The sequence below is a fragment of the Hirundo rustica genome, chromosome 19, assembly GCF_015227805.2.
Source record: "Hirundo rustica isolate bHirRus1 chromosome 19, bHirRus1.pri.v3, whole genome shotgun sequence".
NCBI classification, from domain to species: Eukaryota; Metazoa; Chordata; class Aves; order Passeriformes; family Hirundinidae; genus Hirundo; species Hirundo rustica.
This window is the reverse complement of record NC_053468.1, coordinates 8,080,314-8,098,038: the sequence shown is the minus strand read 5'-3', so window position 1 is coordinate 8,098,038 and position 17,725 is coordinate 8,080,314. Positions and strand designations below refer to the sequence as shown.

The following is a 17,725-nucleotide window of genomic DNA, read 5'->3' as shown; positions in this document are numbered from 1 at the left end:
CTTTATGAGTAGCCCGTAAGTGCTCCTTGCAGTAGGAACTAAACCAGTGATGTGATAATTGTGATGGATTAAGAGATATGGACTTGCTCTTCCTCTCACAACAAAGTCTAAGAGCCTTTCAGAACAAAGAGATTATTGGATCTTGTTCCACTTGCACAAGAGCTTTCTCACCATTTCCTCAAGTACTAAAAATATCCCAGCGTGTATTTTATAGAGTAATTTAGCAACCTGGCAACACAATTTCATTTTTTTGGTCTACATTTCAATTCTCCTAGAACAGCTTATCAAAGACACATGGGAGCCTTACTTTTTAACAACAAATTTTATTTTGGATTTATTTCTCAGGATCTTCTCTAGTCTTGGAATCCCGAAGGTTGAAGGTTGGCGGAAGGGCACGCCCTCAGGTAATCCCTCCACGTAGAAATCCTCTGGGAAGGAATCAAACAGTGCATAGGGCACCTTCACTGGCTCACTGAGTCCCAGGGCTTCCCCTGAAATGCAACAGAGCAGATAAGGCACCAGGCAGGTGACTGATGTGCACAGAAACAGAATCCCTAGGTATAAATGGAACAGAGTCGTTGGAACATACATATTCAGTTAGGCAGAACCAGCAGGCTTTGCCTTTTTTGGTGACAGCTGTGAGTATGCAGGAAGAAAATTAACAGTTTCAAACATAACTCATTCTGTTGCAGCAAATCTGCCCATAATTGGCTGAAAATCAGAAAATTTGCAGCCAGCTCATGCCACTGGCTTGGTCTGCACACAAGACTATCCTGTTTGTATGCCACTTTGTTGAAGGCACTGCATTCTTTCTCTTCTAGAGCAGCACCAAGGGCAGGTGAGCTCAGTGCTCTTGCTCAAAATCCCACACTCAGCAGAGTAATGAGAAGTTACATTCCCAAAGCCACTCGTTTCCAAACAGCCTGCACTAGAAGAAGTGCTGGAATATAATGGAGCATTTCTCCAGGTACCACCCATAACCCGTTTTGAGTCATGCAGAGTCATACAAAGTCCCAGTTATAAGCAGAGTGATGAAATCTTAAAATGATGTGCCAGTATGTGGAATCACTCTGTCTGTGGATCATTAAAGAAAACTGTAATCCAACTACAACTTCTCCAGTTTCAGACCCAAGTAAAATGTCTAGCGGAAATGTGACACTGGATTGCAAGCACACGAGAACGAACTCCGATGGGAAACTGTGTTACCCTGGTTTTTCTGAGTTTTTTATAGCCTTTTGATTTTTCATAAAATGGAGTCAGATCTTTTTAGTAACTGTACAATATTAAAAGCAGTTCTACCTTTTTCCCACATATGTAACATAAACAAATCCTTTGTTTTTCATTCTCTGTCCTTTGTTTGCATATTTCTAGCCTGAAAACAATTGTAACTGACGGCTGGTCTGGCCAGTTGGCTTGAGAGGTGAAAACTCTAAAAGCCAATCTTCTGCTAGACCCAGAAATGTATAAAAAGTAAGAAAATAAACAAAGGGGCTCTCTCTCCGCCTGGATTCAGCCCTGAGCCGGATCGGAGAAGGACCCTGCAAAACCTCTCTCTCCGTGAGACCACTTTGTGTGTCGCGGTAACAAAACTGTAAGGTACACAAGGATTGCAGGACCTCTGGAATAAACATATGTATGTTCATAAGAAAGGCATCTCAGTAAAAAAGAATCAATAAACATACCACATTTTTCACTAAAAAGATTTTCAACTTTCTGCTTTAAGTCATTGATTCTGGCATTCCACGCCTCTGCCGGGGAGAAATTGGAAGAATTAGAACAACTCTCAAACAATGAATCAGTCTTTGAATAACATTTTAATAAATGTTTAACAAATTATTACGCTTGATAACCCATTTACTATGGCAGTAAAAATGCGCAAAATGGCTTTCATTCTGCAAAACTATATCCACATCAATTCTTTTTTTCCTGAAGCTTTGAAAGATACTGACACTAGATAAAGCAAAGGTGATTAAAAGCGAAATTAATCCAAGAGTGATCCTAATTTACTATCAGACAGCATAAAATTTACTCATCTGAACCAGCACCCAAAATAGTGGCAGAAAGTTCCTCAAGTCCAGTGATGCACGTGCCTCTCTCCTGAGAACTTTAATCTCTAGCCCAGTTTCTACTTTAGTGGTGAAATTAAACATCCATCTAGACAGGCACCTTGTTTCTGACCGCCATCAGTGCAATTACTAAACTTGGTTTACTTGTGGCTGCACGAAGTGGGCCATGGCTGGTCTACAAAACTGCAACCTCAGTCTGAAGTTTTAAAAAGCTGCAGATTAAAAAGAAAGCCTAGGTCTAAGAGCAACAGGAAAGTCCAAGAAAACTGTACACAGCTCTGAATATGAATAGCACCAGTGCCAAATCAGTAACTCATTCATTCTCAGTTGGCTCAGTAGGGGTCAATAATTCCTTTCTTATTTGTTTTATGACCATACAGCTAAAAAGAAAGCATATAGGACAAAAAAAGATAAAGCAAATAACAACAAATTCCTACACAAACATAAGCAAATAAACTCAGAATGTAAATATGCTGGGAAAAAAAAAAAGGTTTATTGAGACATAGAACTACTTATGGTTACTTTGAATGCAGTCACTCATCTCATTTGAGAATGAAGAATTTTTCTGGATTGCCAATTGACCCTGCTTTCAATACTGAGATTTCTCTTCCAGAACACTGCACTAAGAGGCCTGGGCCTCCATGGCCAAAAAGCTCTGACCTACATTCATGAGCACAACTACATGACACAGTCAGCTCTGACAGGTCACGGCTTACTAATACGAGTTCAAATCCCTCCTGCTCCCTACATCCCACCGAGGTATCTCTGCACAGTGATGTCAATATCTCAAATTTGTGGAGGGCTTATGAAATTTATGCACAATATCCCATCTCAGCTGGGTTTTATGCACTTGGTGGCACTGTGCACCGGAAAAGTTCTTCAAGGGTCTGCAGCACTGTGCAGTAACAGACCAGCAAAAATCTTAAATTGACTCTACACCTCAATCAGCAAGATCTACTGGACTGGGCTGCATTTGTACAGCAGACTCGACATACCATCCAGGATTTCTCTAATGCAGATTACTCCACATAATGAAGAACTGAATGTACACAAAAGTGAGAATTTCAGTCATTCGCTAACTGTACATCAGAACATGAACTCAAAAGAACTGATATGTAATCTAGATGTTCTATACCAACATTAAAGGAATGCATGTGTGCTAATTCCCCCAACACTTACCAAAAGAAAACTCTTTTCCTTGTTGCTTCGCATTTGTATTGGAGCTATTGGTTTGAGAATTACTTTCAGCACCTGTTGTTTGTGCCTTTTTAGGACCTATGAAGAGACATTATATATCTATAACACAGAGAACAGAAGCAGGACCTCACACAAAAAGAACAATGCATCAAGCTTGATTACTAGAGAAATCTTCAATTCTGAATCAAAAGTAGAATTTTTTTAAAAAGCCTTTAGGAAGTTCTAGAGTTGTATTTAAGCAATTAATCCTACTGACCACATCTGTCATTTCTCTGCTCAGGACTACAGCAGTTCCCACATCTCTGCTTGGAATAATGGCCCAAGCAAGCTGTCAAACGGCAGCATTTTACTTAAGCATCATCCACACAGTATCCAGTTTGTTTCAGAAATGAAAAATAAAGTTGTTTCTATATTGAAGTGCATCTGGAGCCTGGAAGTGTAAGAGTTTGCTACATGAGGGCTATGTTACTTAAAGGCTATGAAAGCTTAGAAGAATGGAAAATATCAGAATATAAAAAAAGAACATCAGAAGAATACTTAAGGATGTTTCTTCCTTACTTTCATCAAGAGTAACTTCAATCTCTGGAACACTTGAATTTTCTGAAGAACTTCGTGACCTTCTGGAACTCCTTGCACTATTTCCTGGAAGCCAAAAGAACACAAGGTGTAAGCACAAATCTTGCACACATAACAAAGGAACAGCTGTATTCCAAGAATTCCAACAGACTGAACTAAGTAGAGTCTGCCCAGTAAAACCTGAACAATACAGCGATGCTCACAATCTTCAAAAGTAGGTTTAGTGCTCTTGAAAAAGACACACCTAGATTTTCCACTAACTCAGAATAAAAGACTTTGTTTTTTCTAAGTGTGAAGGAGAGTTTTGGTACTTTTTGTTATCTAAAACCAAAAAAAAAGCACTAACATGTGAATTTCCTGCAGACAAAAGATTCTTTTATTCTTTTCTTACAAAACACCATTTTTATTTACTGCAGTTCACAACTCTCAGTTAAAATGATTGAAGCCATTAAAAGTGAAATAAAACTTGCCAAAATTGAGTAAATTCCATTTTCTGTACTAGAATAGTCAAGTTAAAAAGCGGACACATTTATGGTTTGAGTTCCTCTCTCAAATAAAAGCAGATTTAGAGGCTGCTATGCTAGATCATCTTAAATAATGCCTTTTATTTACAACACCTGTATTTTTCAACCACAAAGATCTCAGTCTGCTAGGGAAGCAGAAAGGAAGTATTTACAAATGGATTGCAGCAAATAATATTTAACTGTTTACCTTTCATCTTTAGTTTACTAGCCACTCTTAGAGGCAATTGGGAAGTGATGAGTTCAGGCCTAGAAATTGAACAGAACAAATCCAATCAATTGCAAGACAAGTCATACAGCAAAATGTTACCAACTTCTTGGAATTCAGTTGAGTTCCAATTCACATAACATCAGCTGTCTACAATGAAATTCTGTTAGAAGCATATATGACTCTCCATCTACTATAACCACCAAAAAAAAAAGGAAAACAGAAATATATTGTATATTTTCTATTCCCCAGTTTTCTTCTGGGTTTTCTTCAAGCAAAAAACAAACAAAAAAGAAACAAACAGAAAAAAGAAAGAAAAAAGAAAAAAAGCTTCCTGGTACAATACCATTTCCCTCCCTCAATTCCTGATGCATGAAATGCATAATTTATAAATATACAGAAATTTAATGAGGAATGCATGTTCTTGTATGAGATAAAACATATGTGCAAAGTATTCTTTGTACTTCATGAAAGCAGAGCTTAGGTCGCATTTAGAGCCTAGAATTGCTGGGAATGGAGAGAAATAACTTCAGAATCAGAGGTAAAAGTAACTGGATGACAAACTTACTTCTTAATAACGAATTTGATTTTGTCACTGCCACGGATGATTCTTTCGAGGCGTGGAATTCCAAACCAGGTGGGACTCCGGAAGGGAACTCCATCTGGCAAGCCTTCAACGACCAAGGCATCGGGGTGTGACTCAAACGCGGAATAGGGAACATTCACTTTTGTAGCCTCTGGAAGCCCCAGAGCTTCGACTGAAAATAAAGATTAAATGGTAGATCACAAACTTAAATGGGTGGAATTGTAGCTCACTTGATTTTAAGAATCTTACAGAAGCTCAGCTACTCAAAGCTAACAAGCCCCCTGCAAAAAAAATAGAAATATTTAAATATATTTGAACAGATGCCCTATTATTTTCTGTGGAATAACTGCAAATGTGAACTTGGCCCATCTTGTTACAGGTTATATCTAATACAGGCCTGCAGTGCCTAATGTTTTATTTTGAGAATTTCATCCAAAGGTTTTGTGCAATCATCTCGTCACACAACTGGAAAAATTAGAGCCTAGGACGCTGTTACAAAATTATTTATGTCATTTATAGGAAAGAGTAAGTAAAACATAGGTAAGAGGAGTCAAGATTTCCCTATCTGTCCTAGTATACTTCTGATGCTTAAGTAAATACAGTAACATTTAAACTGAGGAGTTTTAAAATGCAGCAGCATTACAGAACAATTCATTTAGCATTTAACTTACCAAACTTCACACGAAATATATCTTCTACTTGGCGTCTTAGCTTGGAGATCTTGGTATTCCAATCATCTTTCACTGAAAACCAGAAACAGGTATCAGATACAGACACAGAGGTACAGTTGAACCTACTTCTTTCAACATCAAAACATGCAAACACCACATTTACATCTGATTAGACAGGGACACACAATGAGTAATGACTATTAATATCAGCTTAAATGATGCATGTAATTACCTCTACATAATGAAAAATCTGGTTAAATGTAGTTACAAATTTCAAACACTGACCCTAGCAGAATAACTCGTTCTTCAGAGCCTTCAGATGCAGGAAGAAATTATTTTAGTGGTTCTTACAAAACTGGATTTAATTAATCATAGTGTATAATACCATTCTTTGTAGTAGAACACAAGGATTTAAAGAATGTTTTGCTAAACATTTTGATTAGTATTTAAAAAATCATCTTCAGTCCTATTCCCTATTGTAAATAAAAGCCAATTATAGGAGTGCAAGCCAGTGCAGACAATTTGTAGCTTAGAAGAGAAGAAGGACATCTAATAAAAAGCACTTTTGTTTTCTAACAAACGGCATTGTGGGGGTTTTGCATGGCCTGGTTTTTGGTAGCAGGGGGGTTACAAGGGTGGCTTCTGTGAGAAGCTGCCAGAAGCTTCTTCCATGTCCTGGTGGCTCCACAGATGGACGAGCCACAGGGCTTGCTTGGTCAGGGGCCAATCAGAAATGGTGATAATGCCTCGGTGATAAAAGACTTAAGAAGAAAGATGAACAAAAACGAGGTGGCGCAGAGAAAAGCAGGGGGAGAACACGTGAGAGGAACGACTGTGCAGACACCAAGTGTCTGTGCAAACACCAAGGTCAGTGAAGAACAAGCACAGGAGCTGCTCCAGGTGCCAGAGCTGAGATCTCCCTGCAGCCCATGGAGAGGCAGCTGTGCCCCTGCAGCCACGGAGAGGCAGCTGTGCCCCTGCAGCCATGGAGAGGCAGCTGTGCCCCTGCAGGCACAGAGAGGCAGCTGTGCCCCTGCAGCCATGGAGAGGCAGCTGTGCCCCTGCAGGCACGGAGAGGCAGCTGTGCCCCTGCAGCCATGGAGAGGCAGCTGTGCCCCTGCAGGCACGGAGAGGCAGCTGTGCCCCTGCAGCCATGGAGAGGCAGCTGTGCCCCTGCAGCCAGGGAGAGGCAGCTGTGCCCCTGCAGCCATGGAGAGGCAGCTGTGCCCCTGCAGCCATGGAGAGGCAGCTGTGCCCCTGCAGCCAGGGAGAGGCAGCTGTGCCCCTGCAGCCATGGAGAGGCAGCTGTGCCCCTGCAGCCATGGAGAGGCAGCTGTGCCCCTGCAGGCACAGAGAGGCAGCTGTGCCCCTGCAGCCATGGAGAGGCAGCTGTGCCCCTGCAGCCCATGGAGAGGCAGCTGTGCCCCTGCAGGCACGGAGAGGCAGCTGTGCCCCTGCAGGCACGGAGAGGCAGCTGTGCCCCTGCAGCCACAGAGAGGCAGCTGTGCCCCTGCAGCCAGGGAGAGGCAGCTGTGCCCCTGCAGGCACAGAGAGGCAGCTGTGCCCCTGCAGCCCATGGAGAGGCAGCTGTGCCCCTGCAGCCATGGAGAGGCAGCTGTGCCCCTGCAGGCACAGAGAGGCAGCTGTGCCCCTGCAGGCATGGAGAGGCAGCTGTGCCCCTGCAGGCACAGAGAGGCAGCTGTGCCCCTGCAGCCCATGGAGAGGCAGCTGTGCCCCTGCAGGCATGGAGAGGCAGCTGTGCCCCTGCAGCCCATGGAGAGGCAGCTGTGCCCCTGCAGGCACAGAGAGGCAGCTGTGCCCCTGCAGGCATGGAGAGGCAGCTGTGCCCCTGCAGGCACAGAGAGGCAGCTGTGCCCCTGCAGGCACAGAGAGGCAGCTGTGCCCCTGCAGCCATGGAGAGGCAGCTGTGCCCCTGCAGCCCATGGAGAGGCAGCTGTGCCCCTGCAGGCACAGAGAGGCAGCTGTGCCCCTGCAGGCACAGAGAGGCATCTGTGCCCCTGCAGGCACAGAGAGGCAGCTGTGCCCCTGCAGCCATGGAGAGGCAGCTGTGCCCCTGCAGCCCATGGAGAGGCAGCTGTGCCCCTGCAGGCACCGAGAGGCAGCTGTGCCCCTGCAGGCATGGAGAGGCAGCTGTGCCCCTGCAGGCACAGAGAGGCAGCTGTGCCCCTGCAGGCACAGAGAGGCAGCTGTGCCCCTGCAGCCATGGAGAGGCAGCTGTGCCCCTGCAGCCCATGGAGAGGCAGCTGTGCCCCTGCAGGCACAGAGAGGCAGCTGTGCCCCTGCAGGCATGGAGAGGCAGCTGTGCCCCTGCAGCCCATGGAGAGGCAGCTGTGCCCCTGCAGGCACAGAGAGGCAGCTGTGCCCCTGCAGCCATGCAGGACACGGGGTGCAGAGGTCCCCCTGCAGCTCCCAGAGGAGCCCACACCAGAGCAGGGAGATGCCTGAAGGAGGCTGGGAGCCCGTGGGAGACCCACGGAGAGAGGGGCCCTGCTCCCAGGCTGGAGCAGCCGGTCCTTGAAGGACTGCAGCCCATGGAAAAGTGCCCCGTGCTGCAGCAGTTTGAGGGGGGCTGCTGCCTGTGGGATGCACGGGTGCTGCAGCAGGCTGGGGGAGGACTGGTCCCAGGAGATGGATCCATGTCAGAGAAGTCAGCAGAGCACTGTCTCCCGTGGGAGGGGCCCCACGGTGCAGCAGGGCAATGACTTCTGCCCCTGAGCAGCTGCAGAGGCTGCAGGTGATGGACAGAGCATGGCCCCCATTCCCTTCCCCAGCTGGGGTGTGAGGCAGAGCTGCAGGGAGGGAGGGGTGGGGAAAGGTGTTTCTAAGGGATAATTGCACTCCTCATCATCCTGCTCTGATTTTGTTAGCAATAAATTCACCTTATATCTCTAAGTTGAGCCTGTTTTGCCTGTGGTGGTGTTTGATGAGGGATCTCTCCCAGTCTTTATCTCAAGCCATGAACCCTTTGTTGCATTTTCTCTCCTCTTTCAGCATCAGAGGGGAGTCAGTGACCAGCGGGTGCCTGGCATCTGGCCAGTGCCAACCCATGGCATCATACTTCATGATTTTCATCACAACTGACAAATAACAGTTAACTGCTACTGAGCCAAACCGATCCCAAGCTGTGAAAGGCATGCAGGAAGGAAGCCATACAGATTTTTTTTGTTTCCAAATCATGTTTTTGATTCATTAATTACCTATTTTTCTTACTTCTAGAGTCTTATACTTTCATGGCAAGATGCATTAGTTTTTTTTTTCGGTCTGGCATACTTATTTGATAGATTTCACAGGTATTTAACACCTGCACACGAGTTTATACTTATTGACATGTTTTAGTCCTAGTGGCAAAGGAATCAGACTGACTAATTTACTGTAAAAAATTGTTATTCACAAACTGTCTGTTGATGGCACAGGATTACCATTTTCCCAAACAATATTATTTTGCTTGAAAAAGTCTAATATTCTTTAGCAACATTAAGTTTATGTCTGCAGTAAATAGATCCTTGGCCTTTGTCTGGAAAAGAGGTTTCCACTGGGATCTAAGTCCAGAAGAACATTTGCTTTGTTAATCTCTCTGACATTAGACCCTGGACCCCAGCAAGCATGGTGGGCACTGGCAATTCCAGAATCACCTACAGATTAGTGAAAAATAGAGTGAAATATCTAGTACAAAAGAAAGTATTCTGTACATTCCAACAGCCTGAGGTTTAAGAATCATCATCACTACTCGCCTGTTCTTTCAGAAAAAGGATTTTATTAGCTGGATTGTTTACTGCTGTCACTGGCACATGCTGTTACTACTTTCAAGAAAACCCAAACTTGATGCTGCCTTTTCTCTTGCTCCACATGAAAAGCAGCCTTTTTTATTTAATTTTAATATTTTTTTCCTAAAATCCGAAATTAAAAAAAAAGCTATAATATATTGTGATGATGTAAGGTGGCTGCTGCTTGGAGGATTATTAAATCATATTAAATTATATTTTTTATTTTTTCCTTCAGCAAGCTCTGTGTGTGTAAAAACATAGGAAGCCCTGAGTCTTGGCTCGTGTTCTTACTACATGGAGATTCAGACTCCTAAAAAACCCAATGAGATCTGAATTGCACATTCCTGTAGTAAGAAAGCAGCAAGACACTTTAATTCAGGGCATTCAGAAATAAACCCCAAACGGATTCTTCTCCCTGTTAAAGGCACATTGTACTTCCAAGAAGTCCCTACAACTCCTTACCAACAGAGACCTGAAGGAGCTCAGGGTCAGCTGTGAAATCCCAAGGGACTCCTGAGCTGTGATTCCAGGACAGTAACTCCAGTTTCTGGGGCTCTGAAGGTAACCCAATCGAGTTATTCAAAGGCAGCTGGGAATAATTGAGTTATTCAAACTGCCCCTGGATTTCACAATCCAGGAAACCATCCACGTTCACTGTGATCAGTTCATTCCTTAAAACCCTCACAAAGAATGTGCCAGCACACTCATCACACATTACTTCTTGAAAAATTGATCCTGATGCATTTCACCATCAAACACTTCCATCCCCACTTGGAGCCAGCACCTGTCTTACCTTGAGTGTTTGACCTGGGATGAATAATTTCGGTTGAAGAATGACTTAGCAGCTCTGGCCTGCAACACAAATAATCTGCTTATTCCTCACATAAATTAAATACTGCTACCTACTATGACATGAATTGAAGGGTTTGAATTTTTCTATTATGTTTTTCGCACTTGTCAACATGCTAACAGATATGCAAAACATATTCTGAAATATTTGTCTGGACTGCAAATGCCCACTTTATGATGCAGAACTTTTAATTTGCCTATTTGGTAACTAAAGACCAAATGACTTAATGAAACCAAGTGCTTGATTACACATATGGTGTTTGTTTGGACTCTTTCTTCAAAAACCCCCCATGTTTAGACTTACCTTTTGATCACAAATTTTATTCTGTTGGCCGCTTGAATTATTTGTTCAAGGCAAGGGATTCCATACCAGGAGGGACTCCTAAAGGGGATGTTGTCTGGCAGGCCTTCAACACAGAGGTCAGCTGGATGAGCTTCAAATTTCTTGTATGGAACAGTTTTGGGATCATCGCTCCCCAAAGCCTTGGCTGTCGGAACAAAATACATCCAGTAACTGGACGGGCTGGCCAATCCACCTTCGTTAAAAGCTAGCTGTTACCAATTCCTCAGGCTGTTGCAATTGTGATCTTAAAATGTGGAACAATGCAGGGCATTTATATCCAACAGAACCCAAGTCTCTTTATGTAAAAATGTAAAAAAATTGCTATATTGTATGATGTTTCTATTGGGCAGTCACGATACCAGACTGGACTGCTCACTAAGCCATTATACATTTGTTTTATCCAAAGTTGTTAATTTGTTGTAGAGTATCATGAAAATTTTTATTCTAGCTCTTACGAAGTTGACTGTTTTTTCATATTGGCCAGAACATAAAACTTCACCCAGAAATGTTTTAATATTAATTATGATGATATTGCAGCGGATATAAGTAAACAGCTGTTTTATTCACCACCAAAGGAAAACATCTGAATAGGAAGGAATCGAGAGCAATCAGAAGAGCTGTATGTGTAAGACTTATAATTCTTTTTAAACTATGAATTTGCCTTGTATAAGCAGTAAATGAAAACATGCTTTTCCACTAAACTTCCAGAATTTTAAGTACTTGAAGAAATATCTGAACAAAGGTCTCATTCACACAGACGTCCAAAGGAAGGACTGAAAGCAACCTTCAAGAAATACAAAGCCATGAAGAAAAGAAAATAATAATACTGTACTTACCAAACTTTTGACAGAAAATTTGATCTACCGTCTTTCTCAGTTTGGTGACTCTGACATACCACTCTTCTTTCACTGTATTTGAGGCTGACACAGAACAAAACCAACATTCTCTAATTATTTTGGTTATATTTTCAGTTGTTCAGTTTATATGATGCATAATCATCCTGCATTTTCAGGTAACACAAACGCTGTGTGTAAGAAGTATGGATTCAATGTGGAACTAGAAAAAAAAAATGATCATAAAATAATGACAGAATATTAAAACTGACAAAACTCCACTGGACCAGTGACATCACTCCTGCTACAAAATACACACAGTGTATTGGCCTTGAAGAACGGCAATACTTTCATCATCCACCTCCAAAGTGCAGATTCCACTTGGAGATAGGAATAGTTTTTCAACAGTTTCATTTCCTGAAGAATTATCTTGATATTCAGTGCAGAATTAGGCATGTGTATGAGATGAAAACTCGCTTTTAAGGGATCAAAGCGCATATAATACAAATCACTTTTTGCTCCTGAATATGTCTTTGTGACCAACAAGTGAAGCTTCCCAGTCTCAAAGAAGACATTGGCCAGCTGCCACACCGTGGGTTTAGTCAGAATGCAAAAGCAATGACCTGTGTTCTATACTTGCACCACACTGGGCTATCAGCAGAAACACCAGCTCACACTTCTTCAGCCACTCCTGAGATCCAGCTGGTCTGTCCTGCAGCCAGAATCAGTCTCAGAGTTTCAGCACTGAGGCCATTCCACAAAACCTTCCTGACCAGTCTACTTCCCCCAGGAGTGTAAATGAAAATCATCTTTTCCTCTGCCAGTCAAAATACAGGTTCCATACTCATCCCATTCCTTTCCTGCCAGGGACTCAAGCTATCAGGGCCAATGGATAGAGCAGGAATTGGACATGGAGCCACAGGGAGCTGAGAGAGCAGAGCTGCTGCTCCACAGCGGTCTCCTGAGATGGCAGAGGAGATAATGAGCTACTAGGAAAGAGGGAATCCAAACATGAGGAAAACTGCAGGAGTGGAGGCTCAGAGAGCTGCTGTCGTCTGTGTTCTGAGATGTTACTGACAGCTCCCAGGGATGCTCTCCTCTCTTAGAGAGGATGCAGAGGTCACACGTAACTATCTCTGTCAAGTGATAACTGCTGATGATGAGCCATATAAGCAACTGTTCAGAACCCTGTGCCATAGAAATTGGTTACCACAGGTTTTGTAAGCTACAGGGGTTTTATGAGATGAGCCATGTACTTGCTTTGCCTCCATAATCAGCACAACAAGATTAGAAATTACTAAAACAACAGAAAAAAGGCTAATTTAAAAAGCTAACTAAGAGTCTAGTTAAGGCACAGTTACTAACCCACCTGCTGTTTTTGTAGTCAAATTTTGTACTTGAAGGTCCATAACCTACTGTAGGTAATAACCTACTGTATGTAGGTTGTTAAGACTGAATACACTAAGTTAACTTATACTTCAGGACAAGTTTAATTCCTGCACACATATTAAATAGACATCCTTATGGTATAACTGCTTTGCTTAATTTAGATCCTTAATATTCACTTTAATACAGTCTTTGACATAATTTTTACAACAAAAGACTATGAGTCTTCTCGTACACATAATGGTGCTGCACTAGTGCAAATACTACTGTCTATATGCTTGTTTAGTCTGAACTAAGGACTTCTCTGGTATTACTAAAATTCATACTTCAACCAGGGTGAGGTTGCCAGTTAGCATTTTGGAGCTGGGAGCAATCTGTAACTGTTGTTTAAGGCATACAAGCTTTAACACTTGGTTTATTTGGACAATTAAAGTATGCCCTGAAGCCCAAAAGACAGCAGAATTCACCTGAAGAGAAAAGTAAGTCTGGGAAAGGAATTTATCAACTAATGCCCATGCAAAAGTACTATTCTTTCAGAACCTGAGGATTTTCTTCCATTCTCAACTTCCTTCTACCAGCTTGAAGGGAAATGAGTTCATGGGTGCAATTCCTGAAGTCTTGTTTTTACGTGGTCACTTTTTCTACCTTTGGATGGACGCTCAATGAAGACAAGACCTGTAAGAGCATGCATCTGCTGAAAAGCATTCCTGATGGCAAAAGTGGTTGGAATGCATTATTTTTGCACCACTGTGTGCAAATGTCGCCCCATTACCCTAGGAAATCAGATCCTATAGCAATAAATGTCACTATGTTCACTGCTCAGTTTCAGTTAATCTAATTTTGGAAAAGCCCACACACGAGCAGTTATTCTGTGGCACAGTTTCCCTATCCAGTACACTCTATCAGCTGTGGAAACTGATGCTTTTCTCTGTATCTCAAGATGAACAAATAGCAAGCTCATTGTTTGTCTTTCAGACAAGCTGAATCAAATCCATTGACACTAACACTAGCTTGGATAACCAATGGAAAACGCTAAAGAAAAGCTAAAGAAAATTTTAAATCAGAGAAAATGCTTGCAATTTGTATTATTTTATGTATTATTAGTAAAAGCTAACTGTAGCCACCACTAAGACTTGACAAATAGGAATATCATACTGTGCTTGTACAAGCACACATTTGAAAACTCACCTCCTGAAGGTGTCTTGTTCACTGGAACATCTGTTGAATTCAGAAGTTCAGGCCTGAAAGATTCAAGATACATGTTTCAACAGTGGCAGACACTGAGAAACTAGCCTCCAGCTACAGCCTCAAGTTACTACTTACTGAAGGAACAAAACCAAAAAGCCTCACAGGGGACATCATGGTCCCCAGCACTAAATTCCAACTAACACTGAAGTATTGGAAGAGCTGGCTGGAACCCTATTGACAAAACATTTTTCACGCCCAATACCTGTATCTGCTGGAGCTGTAATATTTCATGGTAACATACAGGTTCCATTAAACTTACCTCTGTGTTCTAGGATACACTTAATCAGAAACAAAGATCCAAATTAAAAATTTAATCTCTAAAAAAATAAACTTCAAAGCGGATACTTTTGTTTCCAAAAATATATGTAATTTTATCCGCAGTTGAGCAAACAAAAAATTAAACACTTTGATGTTTCTCACAGAGCCAAACTAGTTTTTTAGCTGCTCTGGTTACACGTTTGAAAATCAATGAACACCATAAATTAATTTCTGTTAATGACTAAAACATATTTGACAAAAGCATTACATAAATAATTAAATCTATGTATGATATCTGATTTTAAGTGAGACAAAAGGTAGATCTACACTCCTTCCTCTGTTCTAGTTATCTGCAAGCATTAGGATAATAGAAACTGATACAAACCATGTTACTCTCAAATGTAAGCAATTAGCACCCAAGGTAAAGGCAGCATGCACAGAGGCAGGGGCTGCCACTACCCCCAGCTCCTGTCCTTTTCAAAAACTCTTGGATTAGGCCCTACACCACTGAACACAGAAAAGCATCAGCTGTTACTCACTGAAGCTTCCTTTAAATTTCAATCAGTCTCCATCTAAGGGCTCTTTCAAGTACACTACCTGATCTACCTCCAGACACACCAAGGACACACATCCAACAAAACCACAGGAATCAGAAACAATGTGTTGGCCTCAAGCTTGCCCTGGGAAGTGCTTTATATAAATACAGCCATAGACAGCTTTATACAACATTTCAGCAAATTAAAAAAAGCATAAGCTGAAATTCGGCCAGGATCCTCGAATAGAATCCAATATCCCAAAGTTAATGGCTTTGAACATGTATTGCAGCTGCAGAGATCTGAACAGTACAAAGAGATCTGCCCAACAAGAAGTCCATAATAATGAAGATATCTGTCCAGAGATCTCTCCACCACCACTGGAAGTGTTCCACTGGTCTGATAAGCTGAATTTATCAACGAAAAACTACCCCTTAGTACTGTAAATTAATACGTCAGTAGAAACCAGTTTGGAATTCCTTGAAGAAAAACGAAGCAAAGTGGAACCAGGAGAAAACAATGTAGAGACACAGATGCAAAATCCCTTACTTTTTAATCACAAAGCGGATCTTCTCCTTTGCTAGCAGGATCCTCTCCAGGCGGGGAATGCCGTACGTGCTTGGGCGCCTGAAGGGAATCCCTTCTGGCAGCCCTTCCACATACAGGTCCTCTGTATGGGACTGGAAGTGTGTGTATGGGATAGACACTGGCCCTTCTGCTTTCATAGCCTCAGCTTTAAGGAAAAAGGAGAATAAAGACATTAGACTAGCTTGTGGCTCTGCTTAATTACCTGTTTGAGATCACGCTGATAATCATTATAATTAGCATACAGGCAATAACACCTCAGCACATTTAAACGTGCAAGCATTCGTGTTGTGAGGGACTTTGTTGAACAGCAAAATCACTGCTTCACAGTAAACAAGCTGCAGCTCTGCATACATATGCACATCATCCTGTTTTCCCTTTATGCAAACATTTAATAACAGTGACTGCACCTGTTCGAGTGAAGATTCTCACTATTTTGGTTTTGCTTAATAGAGCATTTTGAAAGATTAAGTTATCTAGACCTAATGATAAACCAAGCATGTTTCAGTTCATTAGCTCTGTTATTATTTGTTACTACTACTGGCTTACAAGTCATTAATGCCTTGGAGCACGGGCACACATCCCTTCTTTACACTGAAATCCTTAAGTGTCCATGTATCTCAGAAATCTAAAGAACCTCTAGTGAAATAAAAAATGCATTTCTAACACTGCTGAAAAAAGCATAGCCCTACTAATGAAATCTTTAAACCAAATGAAAAACAAGTAACTGACTCAGCCACAGCTGGAAAATAACCTCAACTTATTTAAGTTATGAGGATCACACTGTTATCAATACACTCATCAGGCAAGAGTTCGCAAATACCAAAAAGGGCTGATTTCATGTAGGTCATGCAACAAGAATTCTTTAATATGATATTGCCTGCTACGGAAAGTCAGCAACAGCTCAGAGTTCAATACTCTCCATATGAGATTTTTAGGCTGGTGTTGTGGGTAACCCAAAATGTTCATACATTCCATATGTATCCGTGCCCAAAAATTGTTACTGTCTCTTTTAGACCCTGCAGCCAGAAAGCAGCACAGGCTGTAGGCACTTTTAAAGTCTGCTCTCCCAGGCAGCTCAGGCTCTTTTTGAGAGGCTTTTGCCTCTCTGGCCTCTCAGTCTTTGCCTCAGGCAGAGAAGCTCTCTCTTGCCATTTGGCTTTTGGCCAAATGTTGCCACTGGCAACAGTAGGAACTCAGGAACTGTATTGCAGGATCCAAAACTGTTTCAGAGTGAATTTTTAACTCCTGGAAGTAGCAGGGGGCTAGAGCCAGCAGGGCCAGGAGGCCGCTGTTCCCGCTGCTTGGGAAGACCATTGTCCCTCCCTGCAACACACCAGGAGCTCACAAACAGCAGCACCAACACCAGCACAGCTCAGTGGGTGGCAGAAGGACACACCATGAACTGGAGGTTACACTGTGGGCTGGATTTCCCCAGAAAAACCCCAGGATTCCCACCTGCCACCAGAACTGCTTCACGAGCTCCTCCCTTCCCAGGAGGGTTTGCTGCCATTATCCCTCTGTGTTTCAAACCACAAGGCTGCTCATGGTGGCTGACATCTTGAGAGGAGGGGGGCATACCCCACCATTCCGGATTTCCCACTGTTGCCATGAGCTTCCAGGCATTTAGCAATTTTGTATTTAATGATTATTTAGTCTTACTTTTTGGCTGTTGCTGTTTTGCTTGTTATTAGACTGGTATTTTTTTACTTACACCTACTTGTAAGTGTAGTATTGCTGGAAGGGGATTGGTTAATACCATAAGGGAAGGTAACTCATTCCGTAGCGTCTACTTCTTAAATTGTCTTAAACCAACTTAATTTTCTTAAACCAACTTTGCTACAGGCAACCATGTAGTGAATCAGATTCTGAACTGTATTACCTTGGTGCAAGTTGCTTTCAGCAGGCTGTTTAAATGTCAGGTGATAGTCACACCCCAAACATGTAGTAACTCCGCATCACAAGGTCTATTCTGAAAGTACTTCCACTTTTTGTGGAAGAGGCACACCAGCATTTCTTTCTAGATCTTTGCTAATGCTATTTTAGTTTGTGATATATGGACATAAAACATATCTAAGTG

General features: G+C 42.3%; 1 protein-coding gene across 11 annotated transcripts in view; it reads right to left on the bottom strand.

Moving 5' to 3' along the window:
* Window positions 1-17,725, bottom strand: part of GTF2I (general transcription factor IIi) — a 95,866-nt gene that overhangs the window by 11,266 nt on the left and 66,875 nt on the right. For 9 of the 11 annotated variants that reach the window (XM_058422971.1, XM_058422978.1, XM_058422977.1 and 6 more), the window contains 12 exons: window positions 15,610-15,793; window positions 14,210-14,262; window positions 11,639-11,722; window positions 10,764-10,947; window positions 10,404-10,462; window positions 5,826-5,897; window positions 5,137-5,326; window positions 4,551-4,609; window positions 3,822-3,905; window positions 3,247-3,341; window positions 1,683-1,752; window positions 308-491 (listed from right to left, as the gene is read on the bottom strand). In XM_058422971.1, coding sequence (XP_058278954.1) covers window positions 308-491; window positions 1,683-1,752; window positions 3,247-3,341; window positions 3,822-3,905; window positions 4,551-4,609; window positions 5,137-5,326; window positions 5,826-5,897; window positions 10,404-10,462; window positions 10,764-10,947; window positions 11,639-11,722; window positions 14,210-14,262; window positions 15,610-15,793 — 1,318 coding nt within the window. Of the gene's footprint in view, window positions 1-307; window positions 492-1,682; window positions 1,753-3,245; window positions 3,342-3,821; window positions 3,906-4,550; window positions 4,610-5,136; window positions 5,327-5,825; window positions 5,898-10,403; window positions 10,463-10,763; window positions 10,948-11,638; window positions 11,723-14,209; window positions 14,263-15,609; window positions 15,794-17,725 lie in introns of all 11 variants that reach the window. The other 2 variants (XM_040082268.2, XM_040082275.1) reach the window with 1 other exon arrangement.